The sequence below is a fragment of the Halichoerus grypus genome, chromosome 8 (assembly GCF_964656455.1).
Source record: "Halichoerus grypus chromosome 8, mHalGry1.hap1.1, whole genome shotgun sequence".
Classification (NCBI taxonomy): Eukaryota; Metazoa; Chordata; class Mammalia; order Carnivora; family Phocidae; genus Halichoerus; species Halichoerus grypus.
This window is the reverse complement of record NC_135719.1, coordinates 116,667,000-116,681,820: the sequence shown is the minus strand read 5'-3', so window position 1 is coordinate 116,681,820 and position 14,821 is coordinate 116,667,000. Positions and strand designations below refer to the sequence as shown.

The following is a 14,821-nucleotide window of genomic DNA, read 5'->3' as shown; positions in this document are numbered from 1 at the left end:
ATTCTCTACATAAATTAAAAGTCCAACAAAGGTTAGCTCATAGTACATGATTTTGATAAAAACTTTGCAGGGTTTTTTTTTGTATTTTTTTTTTAAGATTGTATTTACTTATTTGAGAGAGAGACAGAGACAGAGAGAACACGAGCAGGGGGAGCGGCAGGCAGAGGGAGAAGCAGACTCCCTACAGAGCAGGGAGCCCGACATGGGACTTGACCCCAGGGCCCCAGGATCATGACCTGAGCTGTAGACAGCTGCTTAACCAACTGAGCCATCCAGGCGCCTCTCCTTAGTGATTCTTAATCATCACCTCCTGCCAAGTAACATCCAACTCACTCCATAGCTGGACATTCAGCTGTCCTTTCCAGCCTGCTCCTCGACTGCTCCCTTCGCAGGCATCATGCTCTTGCCTTTCCTCAGTCACAGGGCATATTTTTTCATCTCTGGGCCTTTGCACACATTCTTCCTCTGACTGGAAGCCCCCTTTAGTGCCAACCGATCCCCCCAAAGCCAAATTCAAGTCCGAACGCTCCTGGTCCCCCTAGAAGTGATTGCTCTTCTGCTCTGTCCTCTTAGGGGCCTTGGTTTTTACCTCTTTTATGGCCTCTAACACATTCAATATTGTCTTGTGAGCAGGTGTGTATTTTGTTTATCTTCTCTACTACCCACATCTGAGGATATGGTCTCTGTCCTGATGAACCCTTTTCCCTACATAACCCAGCACACGGCTTTGGATGGAGCAGAGGCTTAATACATGTTTGTCGTTGAATGGGTAAATGAAAGAATGAATGAAACATATATGCTAAAAGGCTTTTAAATGAATCAGATATACTTTATATCTCAATGCCAATAATAATATAGCCATAGAAAAATATTTCATTTTAAAAACATTTTAATTTCCCTTTTTATAAAATTTAGTTTTCAAAAGTCCCAAACATACTCTCTCATATAGTAAAAATGAACTTAGGAACAATTACACGGGATGTTTTTTCACTAGTCCATTGAACACTGGCTAAATGTCCTAATATATTACCCTAAATAGTCACAGAGAAGCCAAGGAAGTAAATAAATAACACAGCAAACTAGTAAATACAGGAAAATGAGTTTTTCAAAAGCTTTCTGGGATTCTTTAATTGTCTACTGTTGAACTTTTAACAAAATAATTTGAACTTAAAAAGTTTAATAATAATAAATATTAGTCCTATATAAAGTGATTAAGTCAAAGTAGTTTACTTCAAATACAGGGACTTAATTACAGAAATGGAAGGTACCCGATTATTTAGGGAATGTTGTTTGAGAGGACAGTGTTCTCATGACTAAGTTCAGTGTATCCTGGATCTTCATGTTATTTCTTTCTATCAGGGAAGAATGTCTCCCATCCGGTTTCGTGTTTTCTTCTGGTTCAAGGGGCAGAAGGGTATGGGGGTTGAACAGACATCGAGGCTCCCCCAAGATGCCAACTCTGTGAAAAGGATTATTGGTAGAGCTGAAGCAGTGAGGCCAAAGAATAAGGTGTATGGTTGTGGCTGTGCTTGCGTGTGTGTGTGTACACACCAAAGCTACACACACACACACACACACACACACACCCCTATATATATATTTTTTTTTTTCTTTTAAGTTTTCCCTGTTTCCATGAACCCCCATTGTGGTCTTAAGTGTGGGTCCAAAAACTCAGCCCCCAGTAAGATTTTGTAACTGGCCTTCCCACATTTCCCAGAGCTGGTTCTTCTAATGGAGAAACTTCAGTCTTATAAAGTTGGTTACTCCCTCCTCCAAATTAGAGCTATTTGAAGTCCAGCATAACTTTCTAGCAATGTTTTCTAGTCTAGCCAGGTGTACCAAGAACTGCTTGGGAAAGGAAACAGGTGGAGTGGAGGGGGGTGGGTAAGAAGGCGGCTTTCATCTTTGTTCAACTTTCTGGACAAGGCACGGTGTCTAAGCCCCTGCCCCTCCTGGCCCAACCTAGGACATGACCCGAGGCTCTCTTTTCTCTCTCCTTGGGCCACTTACGTTGGCATGGGCTCAGAGCCCAGACTGTCCATGTGCTCTTGCATCGGGGCTGGGAATCTGATGCCTCCTTGATGATTCTTTTTCTCAAAGACATTCTGAGCTTTATCTCTGAGAGATGGCAGCAGAGTAGACATGACTGGAGAGCGCATGTTGATGGCTTTTTTAATCGCTGGGCGTTCTGCCATCATTCTCCTGGGGGAGGGGTGACATTTAGGTTACATCATCCTGTTTTCTAGAAATGTCCCTGAGCTTTGGAAAGTCAAAAGATCATACCTAAATTGTACAAAAGTCATGCGTTTCTTTTCCCCTCCTGATTCTTCATCCTCGCGCTTCCTCCGAGGAATGTTGAACATATTGGTACGAAAGAGCCTCCCTATTTCTTCCTCAATCTCTGTGAAGTGTTGACGTCGGAAGACAATCCAAGCTACATATGTACAGAAAGTATAAAAGGACTACGACGGAAAACAGACAAGAATCATGACCCACGGCTATGACAGTAAAAACTCCCACCTGTCTATATAACACTGCTAATCAGACACAAACCCAGATGACCCCATTTCTCCACATTCCTGAAAAGCTGTGGAAAATTACACACGTACTCACCTTTGCAGGAGGAAAATGAGACCAAAAATTTAAGGTATGGCATATAGCTTGTTAGCATCCTTTTAAGAAAAGATATTCACTAAAAATAAGTGCGTGACAAATGGCTATTGGTTATTGGTATACTTCATGTTTCATACGAAAGAGAAAAGCCCCAAAGACTCACCTCAAAGAATTTCCAGTCTTTCTGTGTATCTGATATTTTCTCCCTGCAATATAACAAATCACAACTATAGGTTGAGAGGGAAGTTCAATCTTTCAGTGATCTAGGCAAGCCCCTATCTTCAAAGGCCTCTTGGCAGGATCATTACCTGTGGCCCCAAGGCTATTTAGCTACATAAATGCTGTCAAAAGGCATTGATGAGTCCCGGTATCTTTTTCTTCAACTTCTCAGGTTATCCAGATCAAAACCCCTACTAGAGTGTTTGGTCAAAAGTTAATCAATATAAATTCAGGATACACCAGCCAGCAGGAACTGTATTCTTATGAATGTTTTTGGTGATGTGAGGGTTGGGGAGGAAGAAGAGTGGAAAGGTGGTAAAGAGGTAACATGGCATGTTAACAGGTAGGGAAATAGGAAATTAAGGGGAAGTCTGCAATGGAGAAAAAGACAAAGAATAAACATCTTAAAAATCTTAGAAAGATTAAAAAAAAATCTTTAAATAAAATCTGCAATTCACTGGAGACAGCAGTGTGCTCTTCCTTCTAGATGTGGTATATACACTGAGCCTTGTCTCTTAAAGGCAGGCATCTGCTCAGGAGTCCTTGCAACACAAATTCAGTGTTAAGGATACTGTACGGCATGGGCACACTTACTGAACTTGGCCCCCCTCCCCAACACAGGCCATTCTAGTTCTGATTCCCGGCCTTAGGAGAGCAGCCATGGCCTGAGCACTTGAGAACTGATGGAGAGGGCTGTGCACCTGCAATCACTTGATCACTCAAGGGGGCCAAGGCTAGACCCAGGCACTCCAAGGCTGATCCTGGATGTGCTTCTGGTTTTGCTTGGGACTTCCTCTGAGTAACAGACTCCCAGGATTGGCCCTTGCTATCAGGCTTTCAAGAACCATCCGGAACTCCAGTGGTCTGGGGAAGATGACACAAACCCCTCAGGGACTTCATGATCTGTGTAGGCCCAAATTAGCCCTCCCTTTGGGGGGAACACGGAAGCACTGGTTCAGCTTTTACTGGGGCAGATCCCTCCCTTCCTGCAGCCTCTTCATTCATACACTGGTTTCCTCGTGTGCAAGTCTTCGACAAGGAAGTAAGGCAATCATTACAGTGCACATTTACTAAGTACGGACCCCGTGCCAAGTATGCTAAGCCCTTTACATGACCGTATTTAGTCCTCATAAGATCTCTGTGATGTAGTCAGCATCATTATTCCCACTTTACAGCTGAGGAGACTGAAGTTCAAAGACATGTAATTAGGGACAGAGTCTGTACTAAAACTTGGGCCTGTCAGACCCCACATCTGTCCCTGCAACCAGAATGCTAGGGAAACAAGCTTTTCCTTTAGATTAGTTTGCAGATGGAAAACATTAAACTACAGGCCCAGCAGAAGCTTTCAGGACAAGCCTCTGTGTCCTTCTGTGCCACGTGCAGCCTCCACCCGACCAGAGCGCTTCTGTGGCATTTGCCCTCTTCCATGGCCTCTACCAGCTGACACCAGACACCATGCAGACCTGCCAAGCTGAAGCAAAAACCAACCAAACTCGGTATTTGGAATACCAAGTCAGCCTGCCTTCTGGGAGAAGATTTAGACCAGCACTTAGGGTTATACAACTCAAACCAGAGGTTTATACAACTCAAATCAGCACCATCTTAGCGAGGTTTTGAAATGACAGGGTGCGCAGGAAACACATTTTCTCCTCTCCTCTTTTCTTTTTTTTTTTTTTAAGATTTTATTTATTTATTTGAGAGAGAGAGAGAATGAGTGGTGGGGAGGGACAAAAGGAGAGAGAGAGAGAAGCAGACACCCTGCTGAGCAGGAAGCCCATGTGGGGCTGGATCCCAGGACACGGAGACCACGACCTGACGGGAAGGCAGATGCTCAACCCACTGACCACCCAGACGCCCCTCCTCTTTTCTCTAATCTCTCTCTCTCTTCTTTTTTTTTTAGAGAGAGAGTGCATGTGCACACTCCGAAGTGGGCATGGGGAGGGGTGGGGAGAGGGAAAGAGAGAATATTAAGCAGGCTCCATGCCCAGTGCAGAACCCCTTGTGGGGCTGTCTCATGACCCTGAGATCATAACCTGAGCTGAAATCAAGAGTCGGACGCTAAACTGACTGAGCTACCCAGGCGTCCCTCTTTTTTTTTTTTAAGTTTTATTTTATTGAAGTAATCTCTACACCTAACAGGGGGCTTCAACTCATGACCCCGAGATCAAGAGTCACATGCTTTTCCACTTAAGCCAGCCAGGTGCCTCTCTTCTCTTTTTAAACGTTAGAAGAGAAGGTACCATGAACCTCTTCCCCTTCCCCTCAAGTTGCCATAAAACTGAGACTTCTTTCTCCCTTAAAGCTCAAAGCAAACTGATGGAGCCTACCCCACAGAAATCAAGTACAGAAGGCAGTGGGTTTCTTCTTACCATTCTGATTTAGCTCTGCATATGAACCTGAAATGAGTCAAGGAAATGGAGGCAGAGAATGAGCACATTGGGAACCTCCTAGTTTAAATCTGCAAATTCCTCTCTTGGGGAATTTTGGGTCATTTTTCTTCTTTTTAATTTTACTTTATAATTTTTATATTAAGTACATAATAATTATAAACTGACTATAAATTTAAAGATTCACTGAGCATCAGTAACAAATTTAAACACTCCAAATTCAAATAGACTTTATAATAGCAAAATCCAATGGAAATATAATGTGAGCCACAAGTGTAATTTTAAAATTTCTGGTGGCGGGCGCCTGGGTGGCTCAGATGGTTAAGCGTCTGCCTTCGGCTCAGGTCATGATCCCAGGGTCCTGGGATCGAGTCCCGCATCGGGCTCCTGACTCAGCGGGGAGTCTGCTTCTTCCTCTCCCTCTGCCTCTCCCACTGCTCATGCTCTCTCTCTCTCTGTATCTCTGTGTCTCAAATGAATAAATAAAATCTTTAAAAAAAAAATAAAATAAAAAATAAATAAATAAATAAAATTTCTGGTGGCCACAGTAAAAAGAAACAGGTGAAATTAATTTTAATAATATTGTATCCAAACCCTGAAATATTATCATTTTAATATGCAATCAACATTCTAGAATGATTAATGAGATATTTTGTTCATTTTTAAACTTGTTTGTATAGTGTATATTTTACATCTATAGCACATTTAAATATGGACCAGCTGCATTCCAAGTGCTCAGTAGCCACATGTAGCAAGTGGCGACCATGCTAGTCAGCGAAAATGCTGCACATTTCACCTGTGAGGGCAAACTCCAAAGAAAAGGGGGGAAAGCCAGCCTGGTGGCAAACCCAGAGATTTTCAGTGACCTATTATGATGCTTTCTTTTTTTTTTTTTTTTTTTAGATTTTATTTATTTTTGACAGAGAGAGTGTACAAGCAGGGGAAGCAGCAGGCAGAGGGAGAGGGAGAAGCAGGCTTCCCGCAGAGCAGGGAGTCCGATGCGGAGCTTGATTCCAGGACCCCGGGATCACGACCTGAGCTGAAGGCAGACGCTTAACTGTCTGAGCCACCCAGGTGGCCCTGTTATGATGCTTTCTTATTCCTTCTTGCTACATTAGACTCTTACCTCTAAACCAAAATGAGGAAAGTATATCATATTTTTAGTCATTCCTGGAAAAAAAAAAAAGCCAGGCCCAAGGGGTCCTGAGGCCCTAGAGAAAAAAAGTTTGCTCCCACTTACCCCATGCTGCTTTGGATGGAAATCAGGTTTAAATGAAGGTCAAGGCCCACTCTGCACAAAGGAACAGAGTATCAAAGGAATGTGTTTGGGGGAGGGGAAACAGGCCTTACTGACCATGACTAGAAGGGTGGGGATGGGGAATGGGGCTTAAGGATGATTTATAAAACTGAGCTTCAAAGAGACCCCTTTCTCTGTATGCTCATCCCTATGCCAGCCTCTCTGGTCACCCATCAGGCGACAGCTTGCACTGAGAGCAAAGGAGGAGGGTAGAAATCCTAGGATAGAGGCAGGGGTGGAGCCTGAATTGGCCATAAGCGAGGAACAGATCTAGTTCTATAGCATGTGCCATGAAGAGGTTTTCTTATCTACCCTGGAAAACACAGAGATCTTTTACTGAACACGTTCATCAAAATTGTGCCAAAGCTTTTGCGATATCAGGATTTTACAGATGTATTTAGAATAGAAAAGCATGTCCTCCTACTTTTCGAGAAACATGAAAGCACTAAATTAACAGCCCCCAAATTGCTGGTTCTTCTGAAATCTCTAATTTAACTCCAGAGACGAATAGCGTAAGATAGTCCTAGTCCAATATTAAGTGTGTATATATGAGAAAAGTCAGAAAATACACGAGAATGTTCTCATGGGAATATTAGCTTATTCACATTGGAAGTGACAGAACGATATATTAAAATCAGGTAATCACTCCTAACTGGCAAAAAAACTGTCCTCACCTTCTAGATAAAAATAGCCAAAAGAACAATATAAACTCCATTCTAGGACATAATCAACGCCCATGGCCAATTAACAACTTTTATTGGCAAAAAACATGCTGTAATCTGTTTTCTTTGATATCCTTTGTTCGGTTCTATGACCCGTATGGAATTTGTTATGTGAGTGGTGGGTGGTGAGCTCTAAACTGATTCTTTGTTCCAAACTGCTATCCAATAGGCAGAGAAAAGCAGGTGATGCTGCATGTAATGACAAAAAGACCAGCACCTCCTGGAGATGAGCCAGTACTAAGCTGAGGCAATCCTCATCTTTCAAACACAGTGAGTTCTTTAAAAGTTTGTATAAAAATTACATTGTAATAAAAATGTACTGTTAAAAGTATAATAATGTGAGTGTAGAGAGAACTATCCAGAGAACTAAAAGATATAATAAAATCTCTAATTATGATATAATTATTCATAGTTTGGGTTTTTTAAATCTCAAAATTAGTCTGCACCGCACATGTGCTTTTATTTTTAATGTTTTTAAAGATTTATTTATTTGAGAGAGGGAGAGAGAGACTGCGCAGGCATGAGTGGAAGGGAGGCACAGAGGGAGAGGGAGAGAATCTCAAGCAGACTCCCCGCTGAGCCTGAGGCACTAAATCCCACAAACCCTGAGATCATGACCTGAGCCAAAATCAAGAGTCCGAAGCTTAACCAGTGGGGCCACATGCCAGGCGCCCCTGTACATGTGCTTTTAAAGATTAACCATTAAGGAGCGCCTGGCTGGCTCAGTCAGTAGAGCATGCAACTCTTGGTCTCAGGGTTGTGAGTTCCAGCCCCACGCTGGGTGTAGAGATTACTTAAAAATAAAAATCTTTAAAAATTAAACATTGGGGCGCCTGAGTGGCTCAGTCGTTAAGCATCTGCCTTCGGCTCAGGTCATGGTCCCAGGGTCCTGGGATCAAGCCCCACATCGGGCTCCCTGCTCAGCGAGGAGCCTGCTTCTCCCTCTCCCACTCCCCCTGCTTGTGTTCCCTCTCTCGCTGTGTCTCTCTCTGTCAATAAATAAATAAAATCTTAAAAAAAAAATTATACATTAAATATTGCCAATATAATTATTTTTTAAGAGTAGGTATTTTTCTGTTTTGTGTTTTTTGTTTTTCTTAGAGTAGGTTTTTTTTTAATAAAGATTTTATTTAGGGGCGCCTGGGTGGCTCAGTCGTTGGGCGTCTGCCTTCGGCTCAGGTCATGATCCCAGGTTCCTGGGATCGAGCCCCGCATCGGGCTCCCTCCTCCGCGGGAAGCCTGCTTCTCCCTCTCCCACTCCCCCTGCTTGTGTTCCCTCTCTTTCTGTGTCTCTCTCTGTCAAATAAATAAAAAAAAAAAAGATTTTATTTATTTATTTGAGAGAGAGAGACAGTGTGAGAGAGAGAGAGCATGAGCAGTGGGGAGGGGAAAATGGAGAGGGAGAAGCAGGCTCCCCATTGAGGGGGGAACTCAAAACCGGACTCGATCCCAGGACCCCAGGATCATGACCCGACAGAGCCACCCAGGGGCCCTAGAGTAGGTTTTTTTTTTAACCTTGTTGTGGACCGAATGTTTGTGTCCCCCTAGTCCCATCCCAAATTCATATGTTGAAGCCTTAACAACCACTATAATGATAAAACATTTGCAGGTGGGGGTAATTAGGTTCAGATGAGGTCATGAGTGTGGAGCCCCCATGATGGGATTAGGGTCCTTTTAAGAACAGAAAGAGAGAGACTAGGACTTTCTCTTTCCATCATGGAGGGACCCAGTGAGAAGGCAACTGTCTGCAAGCCAGGAAGAGGGCCCTCACCAAAACTCACAATGCCGGCCTCCTGATCTTAGACTTCTAGGCTTCAGAACTATGAGAAAATAAATTCTGCTGTTTAAGCCATTCAGTCTGTGGTAGTTTGTTATGGCAGCGCAAGGTGACTAATACAAACCTCAAATTCTAGCTTTCTCAATTTGAAGTGACGCTTAGAAGACAGAAGAAATTAGAGTAATGTTGAGAAAAAGTAATTTTTTTAAGGGGGGGGCAAGGGCAGAGAGAGAGGGAGAGAGAATCCCAAGCAGGCTCCATGCCCAGCATGGAGCCCGACTTGGGGCTCAATCTCATGACCCTGAGATCATGACCTGAGCCGAAATCAAGGTCAGGACACTTAAATGACTGAGCCACCGAGGCACCCCTGAGAAAAAGTAATTTTAAAGTGACTGAATAGGAAACTGTGAAGCTGATGATGAACTTATATGACTACTGAATAGCATCAGAAACAAGGTAGAAGTGTTCAAATAAAGATTTTTAACACTTTCATAATGTGTAAAAACATAAACATCAAAGGAAAGCAACAAACTAGAAAAACAAATGGCCAAGCCTTGCTATATGAAACATAAATTATACAAATACCCACTTTCTGGTTGATAAATGGTTAAAACTAGATGAGGCAGTAATTAATTTTAATAATTAATATTATTATAACAGGCAATAAATTATTTTATACAGAAAAAGAGCACAGACCCCCACAGTCATGAAAGATATTGAAAGTCAAATGAAATAGCTTTAAGGTTTTTTTTTTTTTTTTTTTTTACAACTTTAAGCTATCAAAATATTTAACTAATAGAGCTAGGTACGCTTATTGCTGATGGTGATACAAAATGTTCTAGCCTCTCTGGAGAACAATCTGGCAATATGTAACAAGAGCTAGGGAACTACTGATGCCTTCTAGGTAAATACATTCTGGGTAATTAGCCATAAGTAAATAGCTCAAATAGGCAAAAGTAATTTCAATAATGATATCTAACGCAGAAATAGCATAAAGCGGAAAAACTGAAATCACATAAGCGTGCACAGAAGGAATGGTGAGGCAAACTGGTGTATCACATAGTAGAATAACTATAGTTGCTATTCAAAGTGGTAGGTGAGATTCTGTAAGCAGAATAACAGAATAAGGTACACAGAAAATGTAGAACATAAACAGAGCATATGGAAATATCTGTATTTTGAAAATGTGGGGAATGTGGAGAGAAACCATGAATTCTGTTCTTTTTCTATGAAGTTAAAAATAAGAGCTCTGGCCACAGCTTTGGTGTGGCTCTTGAGCCTGTTGTAAAACCACTCTGAGAAGGAGATTGGCGGGGGGGGGGGGGGGGGGGGGTGCGCGATTTAAGGATCAGAGCTTTCCCTCAATGTCTCCAAACCCTCCTGTGATACGACACATTATTTTTTTTTTAAAAGATTTTAAAGTAATCTCTACACCCAATGTGGGGCTCAAACTCACAACCCAGAGATCAAGAGGTGCATGCTGTACTGACTGAGCCAGCCAGGTGCCCCACGAGACACTTAAAACTTAATTACAGTAATATATAAACTATCATTCTAGGGCAAAGATGATCTCCACACAAACGTCATCTCATCACCCCCACCTTACTAGCTTGTACCCACAGCTCTTGCTGCACAACGAGCAGCAGAAGGGCAGGGGACACACCCAACGCCCCCTTTGACACTGGCCCATCACCAGGCCTCCTGCCCTAGGCAGCCGTGGGGCCCTGGCCCTGGAAGCAGGAAGCCTTCCAGGTTGAGAGCAAGATTCCACTGAGCCAGTATATCCTGAGGGGAAAGTCTTTTAAACTTAAGCAGTGTAGATTCTGGGATTCTTCCCATACTCGACTTTCTCAAACAAGACACCACATGTGTTTGGGGCAGAGTCTCACCTGAGCCCAATTATTCTCTACAACCAAAATGGAAACTTTCACAAGGGCACCAAAAGTCAAATTTAAGGGTCTTCTGGATATGAATACATAAACAAGTGAAGATCTCATGAAACTGTGACATGTGCACTTACTTTCCGCAGCACATGTGATGCTTATCAGGCATGGCCAAGCCCAGGACGAGGATGCAGTACTTCTGGGCCAAGTATTTCTGCGCCGCTTCTAACTTACTTATAACTAATTCCATCTCTTTCTTCTCTACAAGGCCCCTGAAAAGAAAATGATCATTTGGGTTCATTTGGGCAAATGCCAATACTAATTAGCAAAAAGTCAGAAGTGTAAACTATTTTGAAAGAAATACAAGTGAGTCAACACATCTCACTTATCTTTCTTTTATTCAATTTGAGCTATGGCAAAGGGAGGGCCTCCAAGCCCTTTGATAGTTATCATTGTAATCAGCATCTTGAGTTTATGGTGAATTTTCACTTTTTTATAGATTCTTTGTAGTATGTGTCCTTAATTTTACATATAGGCTGTCCTAATTTATATAGGACAGCTCAACTGACAAATTACCTACACTGGTTTCTGAGGCAGCTAGCAGCCCATTTCCCTGCTGTTTTATTAAAAGAGCTACGGAGACTCTCTCCCTTCAGCTTCCCCTGGGTTCCTGATGTTACTACTAAGTTTGAAGGCTCAATGTTCGACCTCCTCAATGCTTCCCTACTCCCAGTTCTGTGTTTGCTGAGGAAGCATGTGTGGACCACTCCTCTGGGAACTTTGGCATCAATTATAATAACCTTGCTTCCGGGCGAAAACACTGCCCCAGTTCCAAATGAATTGCAAATGAACTTTCCAAAAGACAACCTGTTCATAGGTTACAGCGTGTCTGGAGCCAAATTTTAGAGTTTTTGCAGTACAATATAGTAGGAAACAATATTGCTAACAATACATTCCAGTGACTGCTATTGAAAAGTGAAGTGTCATTGGCTTTTTATCTGCCTTTTAATTTTCAGAAAGATTTAAACCCCATGAAATGCACTTTAAACAACAGGGACAAACTACTGCCCCTTCTGATGTTAACCACTAGACTGACCACACGAGGATATGCTGTGGAGGAAGGGGCTTAAGGATAATAGAGATATTTCAAAGCACAAAATGTTACCACATGCAGTGAGAAGGCTTGTGAGTCACTGGAATAAAATAAGTTTCTGGAATAGATAAAGTGAGTTCCAACTTTAAAAGCCCAAATTTCATATAACCCAAATATCTGCATCCATCTGCACCCCAAACCCCATCACTATGCCTGTCTCCCTGTTTCCTTCAGCAACCTCCACCCTCTCTTATTCCTCACCCCTGTGTTGCCAGAGCTGCCAGTAGTCAATACGTCTCTTTTGCTGTTGAAAACAAAACAAGGAAAAAATGCCTTGAAACTTTTAGGCCACTGGCTCCTAAGTTTAAATATATGTTAAGAATTGCCTGGGATACTCCCTAAAAGTGCAGATTCCTAGTGCCACCCCCTCTCCAAGATCTTGATTCAGTAGGTCTGCGTAGAGCCTGGCATTTAAAACAAGTATAATCCTTTGGGGAAAACTTGATAATAATTTCAAGTGCCATACAACTGACCATAAACTTGGGTCCAATAATCTCTCCTGGAAATTTATCCTTCTTAAAATAAATTATCCAAAATTAAGGGGGAAATCTAATGCATGAAGATATTCAATAATATTCAGTTATTACCTACTTGTCTATCAGGAAAACTGGCAACTCCCAAAAATATATAAAATGGAGGGGAAAAAGGAGTAGTAATGCAGGCTGTAGTAATACAGCCAAATACTGTTTAAGGACTTGACATTTATTAACTTAACATTTGAGTCCCTATAGGATTTATTCCAGCACCAAAGTCCACACCCTTGAGCACAGTACGTACTATACGGCCTCTTAATAGGTAAGTCAGTTAGTCCATTAACACACATTAGCTTGACGGAAAGTTACGCCACCATTAAAAATTATAATTATGAAGATGTAATAACTTGAAAAATACTTATGATGTTTTAAAAACTGCATAATTTTGCCTTTGTACAGAAGCTACAAATCCTAATTACAAATGGATAAACTCCGTATAAGAGGGCTCAGCTGACTGGGACCAGGTGGCGAGCACGCTGCACAGAGGCTGAGAGGCTGGGGAGTGAGATGGATCTGGGCTCCCATCTCAGCTCACCACTAACTAGGCAAGTCTTCTCTGGTCAGCGCCTTAACCTCTCTGAGCCTTAGCTGCTGCTTCTGTAAAATCGGGATAAGGCTTCTTCTTCCGGAATTAGGGCTTTTAATCATCTAAAACCACCACCGTGTACCTCTGTACCCCTTCCAGCTCTCCTCTCACAAGTTGTAGGCTTTCCTCCCAAGCGGCAACCTCTGCATTAAGATAATATGGATTATCTCATCTAATCTGGATGATAACTCTGTAAAGTAGATACTACTATTATCCCTGTTCTATCTCACTAGTTTGACTGAAATCAATTTTTTTCTTAAAGTTATTTAAGTCCAGATATCTCAATATAACCTATATTTATTTCTATTAATAAGTACACTAATTGACCACTGGAACCCTGAAAGTGAAACGTTAGTCTTATTATTTTAGAATCACACCAGAGGGGAGGCCTGGGTGGCTCAGCCATTAAGCGTCTGCCTTCGGCTCAGGTCATAATCCCAAGGTCCTGGGATCGAGTCCTACATTGGGCTCCTTGCTCAGCAGGAGGCCTGCTTCTCCCTCTCCCACTCCCCCTGCTTGTATTCCCTCTCTCGCTGTCTCTCTCTCTGTCAAATAAATAAATAAAATCTTAAAAAAAAAAAATCACACCATAGAACCAATCATTTTAAGACTTGGATTTTTCTGTCATTCCGTAACTGATTTCCTTCTAAGAAAGTCTACCTTATACCACTGTGCTCTAATAAGTGTTAGTGTATTTCAAAAACAACTAAGAAACCTTTTTTTCTGTTATCTATTCCTCTAAATTAAGAAATGAAACAAATGTCTCTGCTAGATTAGCAGTAACCCTCAGAATTAGAAAACACCACATAAAATACAAGCTCGTGTCCTGCCACCAAAGTCTAATCAGTTCTTTCTGGGGGGATGATTAGACTCCCCAAACCTTCGGAGCCTCCAGCTGGCTGAGCCCTCGTGCTTGCCAGCAGAGGCACTTCAGGATCTCGGGCTGCCCTGCCGTGAACGCAGCGCCGACATACACGGATGCGGTATACTGTGATGGCTTCACTGGAGTAGCAACGTCTGAGCTGTTTATCCAGTTCTTTACGAAACTGCTGTCCAGATACGTTTATCTATCCATGAAATGTTTTTCAAACTGCCTGGTCGTACACAAGGATTCTGCATTTTAAAAACATTCCAAAGGAACAAATTGATGACTCTGACAGCATTTCTAACAGCTGAATCATTGGATCGGTTCCACACGTACCGGGGAGGGCAGCCTGGGCACTTGGAAAGTTCCATGGCTTGCCAAAGGTCACCAAGCCTGAGAGGCATTGTTCTGCTCTGGACTCTGAGTTCCCAGATGCTTGCCCTGTACAGCTCTGGGCCACCTCTGCCTAAAGCAGTTAAATTCTTCCTATGTAGCCTAAGAAATCTTATTTTCTTCTGTGATACGGAATATCATTTTGGTCATATCTATTAATTTTTTTAATTCTTCGTTTTTTTCATTAGATGCTTACAAAAGCCCTAGCAAGAATTCCATAAGCATAAAAAGCACAGAACCAATATCTGTATCTGCACTGTCCAATACGGTAACCCTGAAGCCACAGGGGGCTACTGAGTGGTTAGTATGAATTGAGGTATATTGTTAAGTTAATATAGATATCAGATTTCAAAGACTTACTACAAAAAAAAAAGTAAAGTGTGTCATCAATAA

At 42.1% G+C, this 14,821-nt stretch overlaps 1 protein-coding gene across 2 annotated transcripts in view; it reads right to left on the bottom strand.

The window, feature by feature from the left end:
• Positions 1-871: 871 nt before the first annotated feature.
• PPP1R36 (protein phosphatase 1 regulatory subunit 36) overlaps positions 872-14,821 on the bottom strand; it is a 30,721-nt gene continuing 16,771 nt past the window's right edge. The window contains exons 7-11 of one of the 2 annotated variants that reach the window (XM_036120224.2): positions 11,036-11,170; positions 2,777-2,819; positions 2,284-2,462; positions 2,011-2,202; positions 872-1,459 (exon numbers count right to left, since the gene is read on the bottom strand). In XM_036120224.2, the coding sequence (XP_035976117.1) occupies positions 1,273-1,459; positions 2,011-2,202; positions 2,284-2,462; positions 2,777-2,819; positions 11,036-11,170 (736 nt within the window). In that variant the 3' untranslated portion in view covers positions 872-1,272. The remainder of the gene's footprint in view (positions 1,460-2,010; positions 2,203-2,283; positions 2,463-2,776; positions 2,820-11,035; positions 11,171-14,821) is intronic. The other variant, XM_078053813.1, reaches the window with a different exon arrangement.